This window comes from Oryzias latipes, chromosome 12, assembly GCF_002234675.1.
Source record: "Oryzias latipes chromosome 12, ASM223467v1".
Lineage (NCBI taxonomy): Eukaryota > Metazoa > Chordata > Actinopteri > Beloniformes > Adrianichthyidae > Oryzias > Oryzias latipes.
This window is the reverse complement of record NC_019870.2, coordinates 19,390,249-19,411,231: the sequence shown is the minus strand read 5'-3', so window position 1 is coordinate 19,411,231 and position 20,983 is coordinate 19,390,249. Positions and strand designations below refer to the sequence as shown.

Here is a 20,983-nt window from a genome sequence, read left to right as displayed (position 1 = left end):
AGTTGGACACTAGAGCCCTGGGTGTATTTATAAAGTTGTTAAAATATAAAGTTTGATGATCAATTATATTCAAAGCAAATTGAGAAGGGAGGATTGAAATTGAGCCATTTCCATAGAATGACTCCATAATAATTTCTTTTTCATAACATTTTTGCTTTAAAGTTGTATTAGAAGTAAAAACATTTTTGCTTTACTGCACCTATACATTTTGTTCTCTTTGCGGTGTGAAAAAAAGAAAATGTCAAATTCAGTTTTGTTAGTCATCGTTTTAATTTAGCTTTTTTTATGGAAATACGCCAGTTCACTACTGAAGTTGTCCCTAAAAAAATGGAAAGAACAAAAAACCCAGCAGCAAATTTATATTCTGAATATCACATTAAAATTCAAAGCCAAAGAGACCATTTTCAGCTGAGCTAAAACAGCTTTATTAGTGTACACCTTAAAAATTCATAAATGTTGGATAGTTGAAAAGCCTATGAAGATCATCTGTGTTTAAAGAACAGAGGAATTCTAAGAAATTGATCCCTAGTGAATATGCTTCATTGACAGCAAGCACAAATAGCATGTAAAAAAAAAAAAAAAGTACAACTATAAAACATTACTAATGACATGTAGGAATCTCACTCTCCCCATGAAGCCACTTTGTTACAGGTTTGCTAGAAAGAGGCTTACTTTGGAATACACAATTGTCATCACAATAAGGGAAAAAAAAAATTAAAAAAAAGGTAAAAGTACAGTATGATCTGTTAGTAGGAATGCTGACCTTGACTCAGTCCTTCATGAAAACTCATTTTCTTCCACTTCCTTCTAAAACTGAGCAGAGCTGACTGGACTTATGGTACAATCCGAGGTGGCACTTATTTAAAAAAAAAATGAAGATAAAACAAAGGCAGAGGTAAACGCCTCTGCTGGATTCTGGCAATATGCACACATTGCAAGTCTAGCAATCAGCAAAGACACTAAATATATCCTGATAGGAGGTTTTCTTTTTTTTTTTAAAGTACAGACCAAACAAACAGATATCAATGCATAGAACAAACTTGCAGTTTTGGAATAGAATAACCTGAAAGAAAATACATTTTTGTTTGCACTGGTAAAACATTGGCTGGACTCAGATGAGTTGAAACATTTCTCCAAACAAATGAAAAAAACAATGTACAGACCAGCGAAACTACAAGACAGATGAGAGATTTTGTACAGAGACACGTACAACGCAGCACTTAACAGATTTTAGGCTATGAGAAGGTTTTTAGCTAAATGACGAGAACTGTTTTTGTGATGAATTATTTATGATGAACCAGAGTTCAACAACTTTACAATAGTTACCCTGCAGAACCAGCATTTATGAGCCTCAAAGGCAAGCCTTAAATTCCAGTAATGGCAGGATGCTAACAGTGTGCACATTTAACAACAATCAAAAATTCAGTCATTAAATTGGAAACTAAACCTTCAGTGACCCATCATTTTGACTTTCTACAACATATTTAATATGCAACTTCAAAACAAATCTTAAAATCAAAAGAAATAGGTAATAATCAGAAAAGAAATGTTATCTAGCTATGTGATTTCATAAAAGGCAGTAACTTTAAAAAATATCCTTGGTAATTTAAGTCAAGGTTTAAACAAAAGGAAAACAACAAGTGGGACAGCTTTGCAGTAATACCTCCCATGAGTGGTAGATATTATAAAAATGGTCTATTCTATTCAACATACATCTTACATGCCAACATCAAGCTGTAATCAGGGTCTAAGGAAAAAAAGGAAAGCTTTTAAGATTTTAAATACATTTAGCATATACATATATATAAAAAATACATAAAAATACAAAAATGTAGCTAAAAGATTGTGTAAAGAAAATAATAGATGTGTATAACTAGCTTTTTTAAACACTTAAAGCTCAAATAGTTTAAAATACCAATGTACAAGCTGGTTTTTCGATCAGAAATCTCATTCAAATCAAATATTTCATCAAACACTCATTAACAAGTCAAGAAAAACAATTTGGGAAACAAAAATGTATTGTAATGCAAAAGAGAAAAAAATATCCTGAATTTTAAAGGGGATTTTCAACTCAGGGGATAACTTGTATTTTTCCATGAAAGGCAACGTTCTTGAGGGTGCATCATTGGGGGCAGTGCAAGAAGAGCATAGAAGCTACTTTGTAAATTAAAGTCCCACGTGGTAAGACTTTTTATGTCAATAAATTGTAAAAAAAACTGCATCCGTTTAAGAAACATGCATTTTTAATATATGTGAATAATCTTGAATATTTCTTTTTCTAATCTGTCACACAGAAGTAGTCATAATAGAATATCTTTGAGTTTAGCTTTAGTCTAGGGTATCTTCAGGTCCACCACAATGCTTTTCTTCTAAAGACAGTATGGAGTGAACAAAAAGGATTGATCACTTTTGTGTTTTTCAATAACACTATACTTTTTGCTGAGAAAAATCTCAATTTTATGACTGACATTTTTATTATTAGGTAGTTTCTGCAAAAAATAAACTAATTTGAATTTTCTCTCAGCCATGGCTGAATGTTTCCACTGAGCGTACTGAGAGTACGTGTGTGTTTTTGTGTTCAAATGACAAAAATGGAGTGCGTTAAACTTAGCGTGTATCATGTTTGATAGTTGAAAACCATGCAGTGCAGCCTCATCAGTTTATAATCACAAAAGAAACAGTACTGAGTTGGAGAGGAGGAGGGACATATCTAATAACGAGGAATGGACATTTAGTTATTCATTTGGGGTATTAAAAAAAAGGCATGCCCAGTGGGGGGGAATTTATTGCGGTTAAACATAAGACTAAAGTGGCAGTAGTGTGTCAGAGTTGTGACGCTGTCATTTGGTTGTGATAAATCATGGTGAACTTGTTTAAGACTGCATTTTAATGGTACTAGGTTGCATGCCTGATCCCCCAAACCAATGCTGTGTCACAGAAGGGGGATCTATCCTTCTACTAGGTTTTCTAAAATTACTTTGTATTTTTTTTTTTACTTCAACCAGAGCCCAGACGCTGGCCGGGCCACTATGACATCAATTAGGGTTTAAATATTGCAGTTGGATTTCAGGTATTGGGCTGAAATTAAGTGGAACATCAGCCGGATGCTAATCCAACAAAGCTAGAGAAGGAATTCAGGTCCAGTGACCACATTACTGTCACCATTCCAGTACAGTCAGCTTGGGATGCCACTTTTATTCCCCAGGTCCATCGTATGACATTTGTTATCGCTCCAAGTGTGTTTACAAGAAGTTTGAAAAACATAATTTAAGACTGATTGGTGATCACTTTTAGAATAAACTGCTCCGAAGTTGAGAAATGTCTAACTTTGTTTTGGGAACCCTGTTTAGGACATACTGGAGCAGCGTACTGAGGGGGAACCCATTTGGGTCAACACCTTATCCAACCACTGGAGGGGGCCGTTGAGATGCAACTCAATCCAACAAGGGGTGCTGGTTACTGTCTGACGCCTGTAGAGAAGCAAAAAGGGAAAAGGTTGAAGACAACGACTTATGGTTTTAAATGCATTCAATAAATAACCAAGAATAACTAATATCACAACATTATTGTGTTAAAGTTAGTGTAAAAAAAAAAGTGTCAACTTCTGGCATCACATAAGTAAATTGAAGTTTTAACATTTACTGAATTTGATAATAAACAAAAATCTTAGTGGTTAACAGAGGCACTTGTTGGTAACTTCAATGGCAACTTTTATACTAAAAAGACTTATTTTACTGAAATGATCAATGCAAATCAGGAAAATTCCAAAATTATTTTTTCTTTAATGAATAATATCTTACAACCCAGTGACAATCGTTGTCCTCATTTCTATTCAAATGACACCTAAAATTGTCTTCTGTCCTTCTTCAACCAGAAAATTCAAGATATCCAGCAGAATCTCCACTTCTGCTCCCATCCCTTCCGACTGTTTCTCATACCTTTTCCTCCTTTCAGCTACCCGAACACAGAAATATCCCGCCTCATTTATAAGTCAGAACTATTAACATGTCTGCTCGATCCCCTCCCAAAATCCCTGGCTAAATTCAATTCTATATTATGTATACAGCCCAATATTACAACAATAGTTGTCTAAATGGGCTTCATACTGGTAATTGTATAAGAACATGAAATCATAAAGAACATGAAGTCACAGAATTTAGTAGGTAATTGCTAAACTAAACTAAACAGACTAAACTAAACTGGGCATCCCTGCCCTTAGACCGTCCTTCTCTGTAAGGAAAAACTCCTAAAAAAGAAAAATACTGGATTCCGGTGTAGGTGCCATAACTGTTCCGCCTAGGCCCAGGACCCCGAAGGACCCCGAACAGAAGTTCCAGGCCGAATGGTTATTGTACCTACACCGGAAAACAAACAAAAAAACAAAAAAAAAAAGTAGAAACCTCAGGGTTGTCCACATGAAGGAGAGATCCTCCCCCGGGACGGACAGGCGATGTACCAGAACTCTTACAGAGAATTAACTAATCTAACTCTACAACTATCGGTACATGTTTAAATAGTCCTCCCTATAATCTGGCTCGTCTTATGTTCAATTCTGGCCTCACTGACCTGAAATTGATTTTCTGTGGTACGCTGCACTTACAAATCTGTAAAAACACTTTAGTACAACTTAGGTAAGCTACAGAGCCGCACCGCGTGATGTTTTGGAGCATGACTGTTCACAGAGTGATACATACTGTGCTTTAGCTTAAAAACAAGAAAAATGTATTATTGTAAATGGATTAATAAAGTTTGACTTATCTGTCACGTTGGTAAAACTGGTTATTGAGGATTTAAAAAAAAATGCACATAAAGAACAACAAAGTTACATTTTATTGTGCCGTCATGCGATTCATTTTTTTGTGTGATTAATTTATCATTATTTTCATTTAAATTTATGACATAGTAGCAAAGTAAAAGATCAAATTACAAAAACTGGCTTTAAAAAGACATTGATGACGTCACAGCAGCAACGCGGCGCGTGCCACGTACACAGGGGTACACAGACACCAAGACCTGCACTGAGAGCCATGTAAGAGCCGTTTTCAGTCAAATAAAACAAACAGTGGGACCTTTGTTTTTTCATAATTAAGGACATGACAATAGTTATAGGTTAAAAATGAAACTCGTGATAAAAAATAAAATTGCGCTAATTTGTCTATAATTAATTAATCGCGATTAACGTAATAATTTGACCAGCATTTTCCCCCTAAAAAAACGACTTCAGACATTTCGGACTTCCGCCAAGTTGTGTTTGGTGTAAAAGGAGGTGTTTTTGTGTAGTCTTCTGCACAAACCAAGTAATACAAATTAGGCCTTTCACAACAAATCGCAAATTTATCGTTATCGCGATATCAATCAGTGCAACGTTCATATCGCAAAAGTCGGCGAAAATGACAATAAACGGTTACTTTAAATGTGCCCAAAAAATCTTATGGTAGCTTGAAGTATTTAACGCATCAAATAAATCCCTCGATGTATTTGACCAATCGGATGGACCCCTTTACGTTGATGACCAATCGGATGGAGCCCTGTTATGTTAGATGCTGGCCTCTTATGTAGACGAGGGTCATTTCGAGTATAATTTAAGTTATGTTGACTTATTTAACTGTTGCAGTGAAATGGAAATGATGTTTTTGGTTGTTTTGCTTTTTGTTCATGTATCGAAACTTACATCGTCATCGCAAAATTGATCAAAATGTCCCATATCGCACGTTTTCCTCATATCGTGCAGCCATAATACAAATCACGGTTTGTCAAAGGTGTGGATGTACTTGAGAGTTGGACACACCTGTACTCAGCTCCCCAGCCCTTGACGAAACTCATTCTGATTGTGCACATTCTGGTTAGCTGATACACCGCCTCAAAGCCCTGGTTGACTGACTGGGCCAGCAGCGCTGCAAACTCCTGGTTGTTAAAAATCTTCAGGTTACAGCCTTGAGAGGAAAAATAAACCAAGTGTGAGGTACATTATATCATTTTTCTTTTAATAGATCAAATAAAACAGCCATTAAGTAAAATCCATCAAATAGTAGTCTCTAATACATCCTGCCAAAACAAGCAGCAACCAAAACCCTCTAATAAAAAACTGATCATAAGCCAGAATGTCTACAAAATATAAATTTGATAAATGAGTAGTTTGAAACATGTTTTCTGTAAATGAAAGCCTAGAGGTGCTTATTGATAAGCGATTTGCTGTCCTTCAGTCAACAGCAGGAATTATCATTCAGAGGCAGAGAGCATTCACACCTGCCATTCTCTAAAATCCACTGGACCGGAAAAAAGAATCAATGGAAATTGGATGAAATGGTGCTTTCAAAGCCAAGACTTGGCTGCACCTTAACTGAAGCCAGCAGATCTCAATGAACTGCAGAAGTGTTGTCATTTGTCATGCTTTTGCTGCTTGAGCTGATTCTACAAGCTGGCAAATCAAAGCCCATGCCTGGTTTCTTATCCATCACTTCTGCACTGTCAACACTTTTTAGTCTATTTTTCCATTTCCATGAATGCACTTAAAATAAACTCAAACAGAAGCCTTTGACCAGGCATGAAACGTTCAAAGGGAACTGATGAGTCAGTGAGTGGGTGAAATACCATGTCATTGTGAAGTCTTGTTTCATTTGCATAAGCTGACAAATAACAAGAACATGCTGTGAATTTCTTCTCCCCACTTAGTGCAGTCAGATGTACTGGATTTCACTCTCACTACCACTTTCTTTGCAGACAGGTCAATGTTCTGATGGACAGAGGAATGCATGTCGATCTGTAGAGATATCACTTTTGCCAGCAATGTTTCATGTACTGGTCACATACATGTGTTATATTTAAATGTTTTCAGGTCTGGTAACCTACTTATAATGGCCACTCAGAGCAATATTTAAAAAACACTGCCCAAACTTTACAGCACCCTCTTTAATTACGACTCCAACTTCCGAAGGATGTTCCTTTAGAAAACGCAAGTTCCCTTTGAATTCCCCATTCTATGCAATTTAGATATTTAGAAAGGAATTCCACAAAAACAACCTTCAAAATAGCTCTAAAGGCCCACGAAAAAGCTGGTTTCTAACTATGCAGACATTTCTTGTGCTAAACTGTTTACCTGCTACACAGCACACAACCAATCACAAATAAATATTTATGCTTTTTTTTTTAATATCAGGTGACAATTTAGGTCTGGAGCCCTGATCCAAGTATATTTAAAAAAAGGAGCTTGCATATAAACCTGGAGGTATTTTGCAGACTGTGGCAGGATGCCAGCCGTATCGTTGATTGCAGTTGGGACTCTGTACAAAAATGGCACTGTCACTGAGGCACTCTGCAAATACCTCTCCACCAATGTAATACAACCGGACGCCACGACCTGCAGAGTAAAATACAGAGGAGCACAAACAGCAAATTACTAACTGAACAGTTCTATCTGCCCCTCCGCCTTTGGAAATCTGTTTCACAGTCAGCATCTTGATTCTTTTTAGCTACCGGTACTTAATTTTCTTTTAACCTCTTATTGGACATCATAATGTGTCTTTTTAAGACACATTCATTGACGTTTTACTCTGAGAAACTTCCATGTTTAAGGCCCGTACACACCGGGACGAATTTCGCGCGTGATATTCGCTGACGTTTAACGCCTCGTGACTAAACAAAGGGCACCAATGTGAGTGTGCATTCCGATGTGAAAAACGCCACGCGTAAAAGCATCATTTTTTAAAAAACGCCTCGGGTTCATTTTTTTTGGTTTGACGCGCCGGGTCAAAAACTATACGACCAATGAGAATGGCGCTTTTGCACACGTGTCTGGAGTTTCTGAAGTTACGGTAAAACACAACTTGGGGGCGCTCAAACACAAAACTGTCTTGCTGAGCACACATACGTCACGGTGAAGAAGATATACGCCAAGTAGCGTCTACACTGCCGCGAAGAAATAAGACGAAGAAGATGCACTCACTGAGGGACATTCTAAAATATCCCCGAAAACGCTCATGATGCATTTTCAGCTCTTGTACCAGTCGATAAAACTCCCCATGTTCTTTCTTCTCGTAACTATGGGATGTAGCCAAAATCGACGTCTTTTCCGGCGTCTTTCATCATTCAACAGAACAATAATTTCTTCATCGCTGGAACCAGAGTTGGAGCAACTGGTGCTTGAAATATTCATGTTTTCTTTGTTTGACTCTGACAAGCGCGTAAATACTTGCTCTCTTCTTCTGAGTGAAAAGCGACTTTAAGAAGCGTAAAGTTGCGCAGCGCCACCTTGTGTACAGGGGGTATTTCTGGTTTACATTAAGCGCCATCTAATGTCAGGGAATTAAATTGCATGTTCGCTCGGCTCATCGTCAGCGAAAATCGCCTGGGTGTGAACACAAAAAACGTGTTGAAAAACGCTGGCGAATAACGGCTGGCGAATATTCGTCCAGGTGTGTACGGGCCTTTAGACTGCAATTACTCAACCCCCTAACTAGCAAATCTTAATATTTTTGATGACATCCTGACCTCTGAACTATGATGTTTTTTTGCATATTTACCTATGTGTCTCCTTGTCATTTCAACTGTTGCATTTCTATTAACGTTGCTCAGAAGTCCTAAACAGAAGCGCTCAGAGTTGGAGGGGTCAGTGAAGCCATCGACGGTCAAGGATGGTTGGGAGGCGTGGAAATTCTCCCCGACCCGCTGGTTCAGCTCATAGTAAGCTATGGAGCACCAGAACGCAGGTTCACTGTAGGTGACTGGCTGGAGATCTAAAAAAACACAAGGCATCACATTTTAAGAGTCTACATTTATGAATGATACTGTTTCCAAGATTTATTATGGGAAACTTATTTTAGAAATTAAGTTTTGATCATTACTGACAACTTCTAAAAAGAAGAAAAACTGAATCAATACCCTCAAGAACATTTTCTTTCCTTTTCCATTATGCAAATACAATCTGTATTTAATATGTACACAAAAAAAGCCAGAAGACAACAACTAAGGGAAGCTTACCCATGCCGGTGACAGGTGAAAGTGTACTTGGTGACATTTCTGCTGGTGAACCTAGTAGGAAAACAAGCATTCAAACTTTCCAAAGCAATCTTTATTATATATTCAATCCGTGGATTTTATTTTCGTTCCATCCATTGCTAGATAGAGTTGTGGGATGGGGTGGGGGGTCCTTACAGAACGATCAAGATCAAACTACAGCAGAGAAAAGAATCTACCTGATTCCATACTTTGATTCATTTGCTGATCACTGGTCTCCCCATCTTCACTCATGTAGCCAGGCGGAGGAGTGTCTGCAATACACAGAGCAGAATCAATAAATCCCTAAATAAACACAATAAAGGAATTACTATTTATTACAGCCCAAACTTATGATGAGGCTTTATTCGGGTATTAAGGACCACGCCTGTGTAACACCCTTTCATGTTTTTGAAGGAAAGCTAAACACCTACCTTTATAATCTGGCTTTTAGCTGAAATTTAGGAATAAAATGATTTGATATTTCCATTATTTCATGCATTGATGCTTATAATTATTTAATTTTTTATTTTTTTATTTTTAGTGTTTTATGTCATCCATCACAGTCTATCTGGTTATTAATCTCCGTTTTCAGTGTTTTCCTCAGAGGAACCCTCCACATCAGTGTTGAAGCCCCCCTCTGCCAGCAGGGTCACTGCAGTGGGATCACCTGGGTTTGGCTCCTTGCTTCGATCGGTGGGGTAGGGGTGGGGGTCCTGTGGTAACATCCTCTGTGATCATAAGTGTGTGTGTGTGTGGGGGGGGGGGGTGGGGGGGTTGGGGGTCATTGATGTGACTAGATCCCCAAACTATCATTTCCCCCACTTCAATGTCAAATTTCATGCATCACTGTGTTGTGTGCATGGGTGTCGCAAAAGTCATGGGTATTGTGTGTGTTTTACTATTTTTGTGTGTGGGAACGTCTTTGCTTTTGCTTTTTACATTGAAAAATGTTTTACTGAAGTATTTTGTGGCACATGTGCATGAAAAGTGCTTTATAAAGAAAGTCTGATTTGGTTTTGTTCTCAACATTGGAGAAGAAAGCGTTTGAAAAATAAATCTGCACTACTAAGCATTTTGTATACTTGGCATTTAGTAACAATAGCAAGTATCAACATAAAAAAATATACCGGTAATGTGAATTTAAATGTGGTCACTTCCCAAAAGGGAACTTCATATTTTTAACTTCACTGACCAAAGTTGGTGGTTTATGGCTATTTAGATTATCTCTATGAACTACTTATTTTAATAAACATTAAAAAAAAAAATCATTCCCACTGAAAAAAAGGGCCAAATGGACCCTCGGTCATTCAGGTCATGTTAGTAAATGATTCTGTTTTTCAGGGAAACTGGACTTTAAAGGTTTGGCTCCTTATCTGAGCAGATTCTTTAGAGCCAGAGTTCTGAAAAAAAAATGTTTGCTTTGTATACTGACCAGGTATATAGTTGTTAGGAGGTTCAATGCCTGCAGGGAAGTTGGTGTTTTCAGGAATGGAGTTGGTAAAATCATCTAGAGGTGGGAGCTCTGTCAGAATCTCTGTGTGGCGTGGCACCAACACTGGAGGGAGAACTACAGAGGAAAATATCCCATTTAACTAAACTTGATTTGTTATGATAATCAAAACAGTAGAACAACAACAGAAGCACACACACACACACACAAGCATGCATCATCCTGTCTTATTAATAACACTTGTGAAAATTATGGCATTATATAATTTTTCCCTCGGCTTAAACTGGACTCGTCAGAGCGCATCTTAAGGACCACAGTAAATCACAATCAGGGACTGCCACTTCAAATAAAGACAGAAGTCTTAAGGGTCATTACCAGGCGTCTCCACTCTCTGATAGTGATAGGGATTGACGCACACTTCGTCTTTTTTGAGGTTGAATGCATACTGGCATGTGTCAATGGCCCTCAGCTCATGGTGGCTATGAAGGTCAGGCCATCTCCATAGGCGGCAGTAGATGACATGAGGCAGGCCTTTGCGGTGAGAGACTTGCAGACGCCCGTCCAATGACCTGAGATGGGAAGCAGGACAACGTAAAGCTCAGTTAAGAAAAAAACGATTTTGATTTAAGAGCAAGCTGTAAAATAACTAAAGAATTCTGGGCAATTTTGCAAGAACATCATCATGAATCAAATTTTATAAAAATAAGGAGTACTACTCTCTAGATATTACTTCTACTATAAAGCTCATCCTACATAGTTTTAAATTAGACTTGTCTATGCAAATTGTTTTGTTACTTTTTAAAGACCCACTCCAATTAAAATTGTGTTTTTGGTGTTTAACATGTTGTGGAATTTTTTTCATGATGGCAACAAATTATGTAACGGAAATCACCACACAAGTTTTTAAGTCAGTCTTTGGGTTCTACATACAAAACCCACTGCGATTGAACAAGCGTCAAAAGTTAAACCACCTGAACTTTGACCAATCAGGTAGTGGTGTATGGATAGCCTCCTTTTCAAAGGACGGAACTGCCAAGCGTTTTGATAATCAATCATGAAGGAGAAACCAATAATTGCACAATAATGGCATAATCCTAATTAAAACACCACTCAAAACACTATTAAAAGAGATCAAAAGATGATCGGAGTGGGACTTTAAATCCCTCAAAGCATTTTACTATTTTTGTTGTCATAAAATGCCATTGTTATACATTATCTAATTAAACTAAATTACTACACAGGGTAGGAATTATAAATGCTGCATTCCTCTGTTTGGTAATCCAAATCACATGGCCATGTTCCTTTCCTGCTGAATACACTGAGCTACAGCACTACATTTCCTAATAGGCTTTATTAGACAATTAAATATTATAGTAACAGCATTAACACACTTGTAAATCAATAGATCATTCAGACTCTAAGTCAAATTAAAAAGCTGCAGTTTGATTCCACTCAATCCAGAGACAATTGTTCTGCTGCTTAAGTAACACACTGTATACCTCATTGTGTATTTGTGTCAACAGGAGTGTATTCACCTGCTGTGGTCTTGGTATCCATACAAGCCTGTAGAGTCCCACTGCTCTATCGAGTGGCCTGAGCCTAGACCCCAAAATTCTGAACAATTGCTAAAGACACAACACAGACACACAAGACAAGTGCAAAAAGGATCAAAATAAAAGCAAACAGATGGCAAACATGGGGTGTTTTAACTCAGCAAGATGAAATCACAAATGTATGGAGATGGTCTCTTCTGGACATGACGACTACATAAAATTGCTTTCAAAATTAGGATGGCAAAAATATGACTAGTTTGTGGTGAAGTCGTGACACCGAACAATGAGGAGCTGAAATCTGAATATTGACACACGTTTAAAATTGTTTAGACGTTTAGAAATAACAATATTCTTTGAAAGTAATGTCTAAATAAAGGATGTAAATTGAAAACTGCTAAAAAAAAAAAAAAAATTCAAAGAGCAGCCAATTTTTACTAATGAAAAAAAATAAAAATAAAAAAAAATTACCAGACATCTAAGAGATTGAGATTAAATCAACCTCTATGTCAAACAAGCAGCAAGTAAAATGCACAGCTGGATTAAGTTTTAGGATGGGAGGAATATGGCAAAAGAAACACACAGCAATGATGTGTTGATGACAAATCAAAAAGACAAAACAAAATGTTTGACAATAGAAAAAACATGACCATAAAAAGTGGGTCACAACACAGCACACTTCCTACTTCAGCTGCGTTTTTTCAGTACTTGTTGTCGGATCGGATCAAAGAAACTGTTGTGCTCGTCAGTACAGGCTCTATCTTGATGCTAATCAACATCCTTAAAGTTCTGCTACAACTGCCGAGTACAGCATCACCAGAGACAGATAGCATTCAGCCTTAACCCCCTGTTTTTCACCTCAAAGGTTGAATACAATTTCAACAAAGTGTAAGCCTGAAGTGCATTTAAAGAATGCCAAAACTTTGTCTTTTTTAAACCCTACAGGATTCGCATCAGATCACGTTAAGCTGAACTGAACTCATCTCTGCACATTTGCATCGTCTTTCCTGGAACATTTCCTGCCTCTATCTACAAAGCTCTCCACCTGCTATCAGTGTAGTCCTCCAGATACCCTTTTGACATTTTTCACATAACAAAGACGACAACTACTAGACACAAACTGCAGTACCGGTACTTTATCTTACTTATCAGCTTCATTTCCATGTGTTCAAAGGCAAGAAAGATATGCATCCAAAAACTAGATTTCTGCCTCTTGAAAGTATGACTGCCTAATAACTCCAGCAGCTATTATTAGCCTGTTTCAAAGAAAAAATGCCAATATCAATAAATAAATGCCCAAAGGCATGCAACTTATTTTATTTGTAATACAAATATGTCTGTGAACAGATCTAGGAAACCAATGAACTGGCTGAACAAGCTGCATTATATATTCTATGCAGCAGAATTAAGATAAGAAAGCATTTACTTGTATGCAAGAAGGAGTGTGAGCAGTTACTTCCTGTCAAACCAAAAACCAAAAATAATTGTGCATTCAAAATTGCTGAAACAGGATAGAAGCTATTTTAAAGTAATCTTTTTCAATCCAAATTCCTTAGAGTGAAAAAGAAATGTCACATTTCTCATGCAGCAGTGACAGAGTAATAAGCATCACTGCACAGTGCTATTCTGTGCCCCCTTCAGGCATTCATGTAAATAGCACATCATTTCTACCCAGGAACTAAGTAAACAAACTGAGCTTAATGTTCACTTTAAATCCACAGTTAAACTGGTATATCATTTAGCTCCAGATGAAAAACACACATGTGCTGCAATAGTTTTTAGAAAAGGCTTAAAAATATTTCTAGAATATATTAACAAACTTATAGACAGAAAATACATTTGCACAAACAAGAGCCAAAACTTAATTAAGTGCCATCAATCTAGTAAAAGAACTTTATCAAAAAAATACTAAACTATGTGTAATGGTGAGTAAAAAAAAACAAGAGTACTTCTTGAACAATGGTACTATTTTACAATTTGTAAATATTTGCTCTAGGGTGTTTTTGTTCTTGTACTTTTCTGATCTATAATATTTCAGGATTTTGGGTTGGGTTCTGTACATTAAAATGAAGTACGGTAAACCTCAGGTCAGGTTTAGCTGGCATCATGTGTGGACTATCCATTTCCTCCAGTCAGGTTTCATTTCTCTTGCTTTGCTAACCTTTGACAGAAGACAGTGGGGAAGTGGACCGCTGTTGCACAACGGAGACATCTCTTCCTGTGAGCGTTTGGTGACCCTGAACCATCCCTCCCTTTCATGCCCGTTTCCACACCTTAATATTCATAAGAATTAGCAATGTCAAGGCATACTAACAAACAAGAAAGAGTTAGAATGATCAACTAAATAAATTCAACCTCAAGCTTTCTCATTTTTTGTCTAATTTACAAAAAAAGAAAAGCTGTATTTGTTTAAAGATCTACAAAAGCTAAACGAAAAATTACAAAAACAGCTCATAAATATGCTATATTCCAAGCATGTTTTAGAATGAAGGATGCAGATCTCTTTTAGCAACAATACCTTGGATTAGTTACTAAATGCACACAGCTATTTTATAATAAATCGTGTGTTTTGGTTAGTTTTTGTGTTTTGTTCCATGAACAAATGCAAGTTTTTTGCCAAAAGAACAATGTAACATTTAAGAACTATGCCACATTTAATTCCTAAATAAAAGAACCATAATTGTACATGAAACACATGACATCAACTAGCAGATTTGTTCGCTGATTAGTCGTTTTCTGTAATGCGATGACTGATAAAACATCTCTCTCCCTTGGTTGTCAACAGAGCCTAGCTCATGTGTAGATAAGATAAATTCCTTATTCAACTGTGATTTGCCAAAAAAATGCAGCCATTACATTTTTTCAAATAAATAATTGACATATATAAAACAAGAAAAGTTCATAAGTTGTGGTCTGTCTACACAGAAAGGCATTCTATAGAATTCTTACATAGATCAAAATACTTCACCCCATTTTTCTTGTATTCTGTGGGCAAATGCATAGTAAAAAATCTAAAATCTGGTGCCTCAGAAAGTTATTGCATTTTATCAAACTAATCAAAAACAATGTTATTTTCCAGCACAAATGTCAGCCTTCTGAAAACTGCTTTTTTATTTATTTTAAACTTAGTGTGGCCTCTTTTTGCATAAATTACTGCAACAGTACGTAATGGTATGGAGGCAATCCGCTAAAGCCCAGCTTGCTCTGAAAGCTGCTTTCAGGTCATCTGCATTGTTGTCTTTTTTACATCTTCCTCTTGACAGCAGCCCATGGGTTTAGTGTCAAGTTTCAGCTCAGGAGCATTTGCTGACAAATCAAGTCCAGTAACCCCATGGATACTAACCAGCCTTTGAAACCTTTGGCATTATGAGTAGTCGAGCAGTGCAGCCCCGATACTTTCCTATGAAAAAGATCTTGTGCTGAAAACAAACATACTTTTGCTTTTGTCGTGCTGACGGACACGCTGCAGCCTTTTCACATTATTTAGTGTTAAATAAACACTTTGGTTGCATTAGCACCTCCCTGCACTTGAATGGTAAATGGAAACCCACACATCCTGCTCATGTGAAATTAAGTTACAGTGAGTGACCACACTGGGTGTAGACTTACTTAATGGATATAAAGACGGAATTTTAAACAAAAAGTATTGGAACCTTGATTGTAACAAATAGGCTTAATTCTAAATACAATCTATAGTTGTAATCTATAATTGCAATGATACATGTACTTTATGTAATGTTTATTCTATGTAATACTGATTACTTTTAAAAATGCTTCACAGTAAATCATTTTTTTCTTCATAAAAAACACTGGGCTTTAAAGCAATTGGACATAAAGCCTTGAAAAAAGGACAGCATTAATTAGCTTTTAGCTTTTTTATGCTAACACCTAAATTCAGGTGTAAACTAAACAGACAAAGATGCGTTTCTGGCCAGGTTTTCTCAGCAAAACCACAAACTCTTTAAAAAGACATAATTTACAAGCAAGTAACTAATCCAGTGCTACTTTCTAATCTGATTACATTAGGATTTTATGTGTTTACTAAAATGTTGCCATGCATAGATTATAAGACTGGGCTCACTCAACTCATTTTGACATGAAACAAACACTGATACTAAAACTGAAATAATCCTAATTTAATTAGGTGCTCATAGGTTTCATAGAGAACAAGAAGTTTTCATGATATGATAAGATCTGTAAAATGTTTTTACACCAAAATCTAATAAAAACAGGGATGTACCTGCTTTCTATAATCTTCCAAACAAATGTTTATGTGCCCACACCTCCATGTGTCCTTCTCTCACCTTGGTATTGTTATACACTTTGTGTTGCTGTTCTGTGTGCTGATTGCTTTCTCCAGCTCATCCAGCTGGCCTGTCTTCTTCAGCTTCTTCACCAGGCTTTTCACAGCTTTCTCACACCATTTCTCTTCCTGTCCTCCTCCATTCTGCTCCCCAACTCCTCCAATTCCTCCTCCGGCTCCTCCGCTGCTTACTGGAGTCTTCTTCCATCCCAGGAGGCGTTTCACAACAGGGGGAGTGAAAGGAAGGATGGAGGACATGGTTTCTTGGCTATGTATTAGGAGACAGGATTTTTTTTTTTTTTTTTTTTACTTGTTGCTTAAAAAGTAGCCGAAAATCAAAAAGAGGGGGAAGTGTAGAAAGACTGATGCAATTGATGACCCTGAGCCGTATGTGCGCTCTGTGAGTTTTGTCACAATTACAAAGATCCAAAATACTTCTTGAAATCTTAGAAATATAAAAGCACAAAGAAGAGAATCCGACGAAATCTGGAAAAAAAATGAGAAGGTAAGGTCAATACTTAGACAAATAAGGGTAGAAGCAGAAAAAAAAAAAGTTTCTTTGAAAAATGAACACCAGTCAAGCACATGTGCATGTGTACTGTGTGTCACTTTTATCAGAGTACTGACGTAACAAAACCATGAAAATCCTGGCAGTTAAAGAACACAACTTATTTCAACAATAATAAAGATTTAGTAAATGAAAAACGCCAGCAATCTAATGTACAAAAAAAGCCCTGCCTCTAAACAGTACATAGTCTAAAAATTTGAGACAACATAATGTAGGCAAATGTCAAGTACAGGTCGGTGTGTGATATAAATGATTCTTGTTGTGTAATTTCATTTAGTCTGCAATTTTATCAAATAAGCAAAAATCAATAAAATGTTTTTAGCTTTTTGGTTGACTAATGCAATCATAAAAGAATGATAATATCAATAGTTAGTACTATAATTATTTATCATTGATCTTGTTATTATTCAAAAGCCAGAAATGGATATTTCACTTTTTCATTTTCTAATGTGACAGTCTTCCCATTAAATGTGAAAGTATGCAGTAAAATCCCCAAGAATATTTCAGATGTATTTTCCAAGAAAAGCAGTTCCTGAAGTATGTAATGTGAAACAACTTTAGAGTTTTACAGTTTAATTTCCATTTGATGGGACGTGTGCATTAATCTAAATATCATTTCGTTTATCTTATAGACTTAAGACTTTTTTTTTTAAACTCCTTAAGATCCAGGATTCTTAGTTCAGAAGCAGTACCCTTTTAAAAATGTCATTGCAATTTAGAAATATATGTGCTTAAAAATCACAAAAAAAGGGTAAAACCAATGGTCAAAGTAGAATCTATACTTGATCTTATTTGATTAATCAGTTTATATTTCTATGTTCCAATCAGATCGATTCGTCTGAGGCAAGTTTTTAATTGAATCGACCATTAAAATGAAATTATTTGATTATAGCATTTCTGCAAAATAACATTTGGATTGAGTCGCAGTGGGTTTATTTTACTCTAACTTTAAAACGAGCAGGTGCATCACAGCGGACAACACACATGATGGCAGCAAAAAATAATTGAGCCATCATTCCAGTCCAATGCTTGGAAAACACTTCTAATGTTCTGGTTGTATTATTTTTATGTGGAAAAACAACATTAGGCTGAACATTTCATTAATTCATTTTCTAATCCGTTTATTGTCTTTCGGGGTCACTGGGCTGCCGGAGCCTATCCCGGCTACTTGCGGGTGAAGGCTGGGGACACCCTGGACAGGTCGCCAGTCTGTCACAGGGCCACAATCCCACAGCCATGCACTCTCACATTCACACCAGTGACCAATTAACCTATGACGCCTGTTTTTGGATGGTGGGAGGAAGCCGGAGTCCCGGAGAAAACCCACACATGCACGGGGAGAACATGCAAACTCCACACAGAAAGGTCCCCCTTTGGTGTTCTGGTTCAGGTCCCACAGCTGGGACTTGCTGTGAGGCAAGAGCGCTAACGACTGCGCCACCATGCAGCCCCACTAGGCTGAACTTTATCAAACTAAAATGTGCAAGGACTTGGCATTAATTCCTGTTTATTTGTTTGTTTTTTACAAAGAATCTGGAAAACTTCACCTGCACTGTTCAGAACCCAGGTATTTATCTCTGAGTCACACTGATTGATTTTTTAGCTAAAGTTGTTCAGGATCGATTTCAGGTCAGTGAATCGGATCAAATCAGGTCGTTAAAATGAGGCAATATGGACTACGAGTCGTAACATAAATTATTAAATTATGAAATTAATCGAATTGCTGTTAAAATGAATTGTTACACCCCAATGTAATGCGAAACAACTTCAACAGATTTTTCTTCCATGTGATGAGACACGTAAATGAATCTGAATATCATGTAGTTTCTCTTATAGATGTGTTGTTTTGTTTTGTTTTTTGGAGAACTCTTAAACATGCAAGATTCTTGGCTCAAAAGCAGTCCCACTTTAAAAAAAAAATGCCATCCCAGTTTTAAAAATTATATAAGAATAGCAAGAGTGCTTAAAGCCACAAAAGAAAAAGGTAAACCAATGGTCATGGCACAGTCATAGTTATAACACACTAAATTCAAATTTAGTTTAGTTAAAAAAAAACGAATATCATAGCATTCATTAATGTGAAACTGCACAAAGCTACAGTAAAACTGATAGTACATTTCTGTAGTTCTGCTGCCATGAAGAAAGTATCTCTTTCTTCCATGTGTTACTCTGAAAGTCCAAGCTCCTTCTTGGAATTTAGTTCAGGAGCTTAACCCTTGGACTTCTTGCCTACACTTTTGTTTAAATGGATTTCTAAAAACGACCATTCCTGAAAATGGTTAGCAGCAGTTTTTTTTAATTGTTAAATAATGATGCCTTTTCTAAATGGTCTAAATATTTAATCATGCCGTGTTAAGATGTCTATCTAAAGTAGGTGACCTCTGGGGGAGACAACGACTGTGCTCTTCACGTTGATACTTAAGTAGCAACAAGAAATACTAAATAATTTCTTGTTTAAAACAGAAGTGATAAGTCGCTGTCGAGTGTTGGACATTTCAAATTAAACCAATAGGTCATCGTTGGAAAGGAGTAAAACAAGTGGGGAAACACGACTGAAAAATGTAAAAAAATAAAAATAAAATAAAAATAAGGAGAATTGCTATTTCAACTCAACAATAGTTTAGAGCATTAAACATTAGCACTGCCATAGTATAACAACTGTTTTGGGGGGTGACTTGTTTTTTAACGAGCATGCACATTCGCGTTTTGAAGAATAGGCTAACGCTAAAAAAAGAAGGATTCAAAACAAACAGCGTATTGAGACTCAAAAGTCACGGAGGAAAAACATAATTTTTACCGCATTTATACTAATGTTGCTCTTAAACGACCGAACGCCCCATGACTTTACCACCATTAGCGACCCAAATATCCACTAAAAAACAAAATCTGTTAGCAAGCTTGCTACTTAGTGCCACAGACAAATAAACAGTAGTCTGTTGCTTCTTCTGTCGCTCAAACATAAAAGATTTCAATGTTAGAAACACACTTACCCAACAAAAAGATACGGAGCTGATGAACGGAGACCTAGGTACCTGTCCAAAACCTTTGGTTGCTCATTTTAAACGTCTGTAGTTAGACTTTTAACAGTATTTTCCACATTCGAGCCGCCGGGATGATGGCTCCTCATTCATAGCTCAACCAACCTTGTATTGCTTTATACAAAACATAACCCTTGAGCGACTCCACTAGGTCCCGCCTATTCTCTTTTGCTATTGGTTGTATTTTCATTTCATTGGTCTATGGCAATGTCTGTCACTCTTTGGGAGCTACCATTGAGTAGGAGCTACGAAGGAATTTGTGCAATGTTTATGTATTTGGTTTGAACTCATAAGACCTCAAACTATCATTCGTAAACGCTATGTGGTATGAAATAATAAAAAAAATGTTGTTGATAATGAATTAAATAAATATATTTATATTACTATTAAGTTATGCTATCCAAATATGTTACCACAGCACGTGAATGTATACCAAAAAGTTGCCCCGAATAAGGTAGTTGAAAATTATTTTGCGCGTAGAGTAAGCGCCACTCCTAGGTATATTTTTCTTGCAGTCAAAACGCGCATGCTCCGTGCGAGCAAGGCTGCCTCACCTGTGATGACAGCATTTCTGAGCAGAAACGGAGGTGGGCTGATGTTGACATGAATAATGCACCGCAGACCTGTCTCTGCCTTACCTGCAAACACCTGGAGTAAAAGAAAAGAAAAGTAAGGAGTAAACACCACAGGATAGAATCGCTTTCATCCCTTCCATTGCAGTCGGCGTCCTTAGTAAAGACAAGTACCTTGTAAGTATATTTTAAGCCTTATACTGCTAAAAGCTTGATGAGTATGAATGAGTGACTCTGATATAGAAAAAATATCTATAAATATAGTTTTGCTGTTAAAAGATTATGGAAAGTTAAAATCATTTGTCAGTCAGTTGTTCGCAATATTACAAAAATGTTAAAAACAAACAAACAAACAAACAAAAAGATTATTTACAGATAAGTTATCATAGGTAATCCACTTTAATTTGTATTAAATGTTCCATAGTATGTCTACAGGGGCTCTGATATTACCAACAGCTATGCAGGTGTACATGGCAATAATATGAGTGTGTAGAAAGGACCTGATAAT

At 36.7% G+C, this 20,983-nt stretch overlaps 1 protein-coding gene across 3 annotated transcripts; it reads right to left on the bottom strand.

Annotated features, from left to right (window-relative positions):
* Positions 1-401: 401 nt before the first annotated feature.
* On the bottom strand, positions 402-20,025 carry smad2 (SMAD family member 2). 3 transcript variants are annotated; one of them, XM_020707804.2, is made up of 11 exons: positions 19,856-20,025; positions 16,299-16,783; positions 11,980-12,069; positions 10,820-11,013; positions 10,427-10,561; positions 9,192-9,266; positions 8,977-9,027; positions 8,520-8,732; positions 7,220-7,357; positions 5,789-5,933; positions 402-3,470 (listed from the first exon to the last, which is right to left on the bottom strand). In XM_020707804.2, exons 2-11 carry the CDS (start codon positions 16,553-16,555, stop codon positions 3,347-3,349), a joined length of 1,422 nt encoding a protein of 473 aa, XP_020563463.1. In that variant the 5' UTR covers positions 16,556-16,783; positions 19,856-20,025; the 3' UTR covers positions 402-3,346. The 3 variants fall into 3 exon arrangements, with proteins under 3 accessions (XP_020563463.1, XP_020563464.1, XP_020563465.1); XM_020707805.2 differs by having other exon boundaries at positions 9,204-9,266; XM_020707806.2 differs by lacking the exon at positions 11,980-12,069.
* Between the last annotated feature and the right edge of the window lie 958 nt (positions 20,026-20,983).

Excerpts from the sequence above, each read along its gene's own strand:
- smad2 (XM_020707804.2), bottom strand. The coding sequence starts at position 16,555 with ATGTCCTCCATCCTTCCTTTCACTCCCCCTGTTGTGAAACGCCTCCTG. Across the intron at positions 9,028-9,191 it reads GAATCAAAGTATGGAATCAG|GTTCACCAGCAGAAATGTCA; the intron begins GTAGATTCTTTT and ends TTTTCCTACTAG. Across the intron at positions 3,471-5,788 it reads GGCTGGGGAGCTGAGTACAG|GCGTCAGACAGTAACCAGCA; the intron begins GTGTGTCCAACT and ends GCTTCTCTACAG.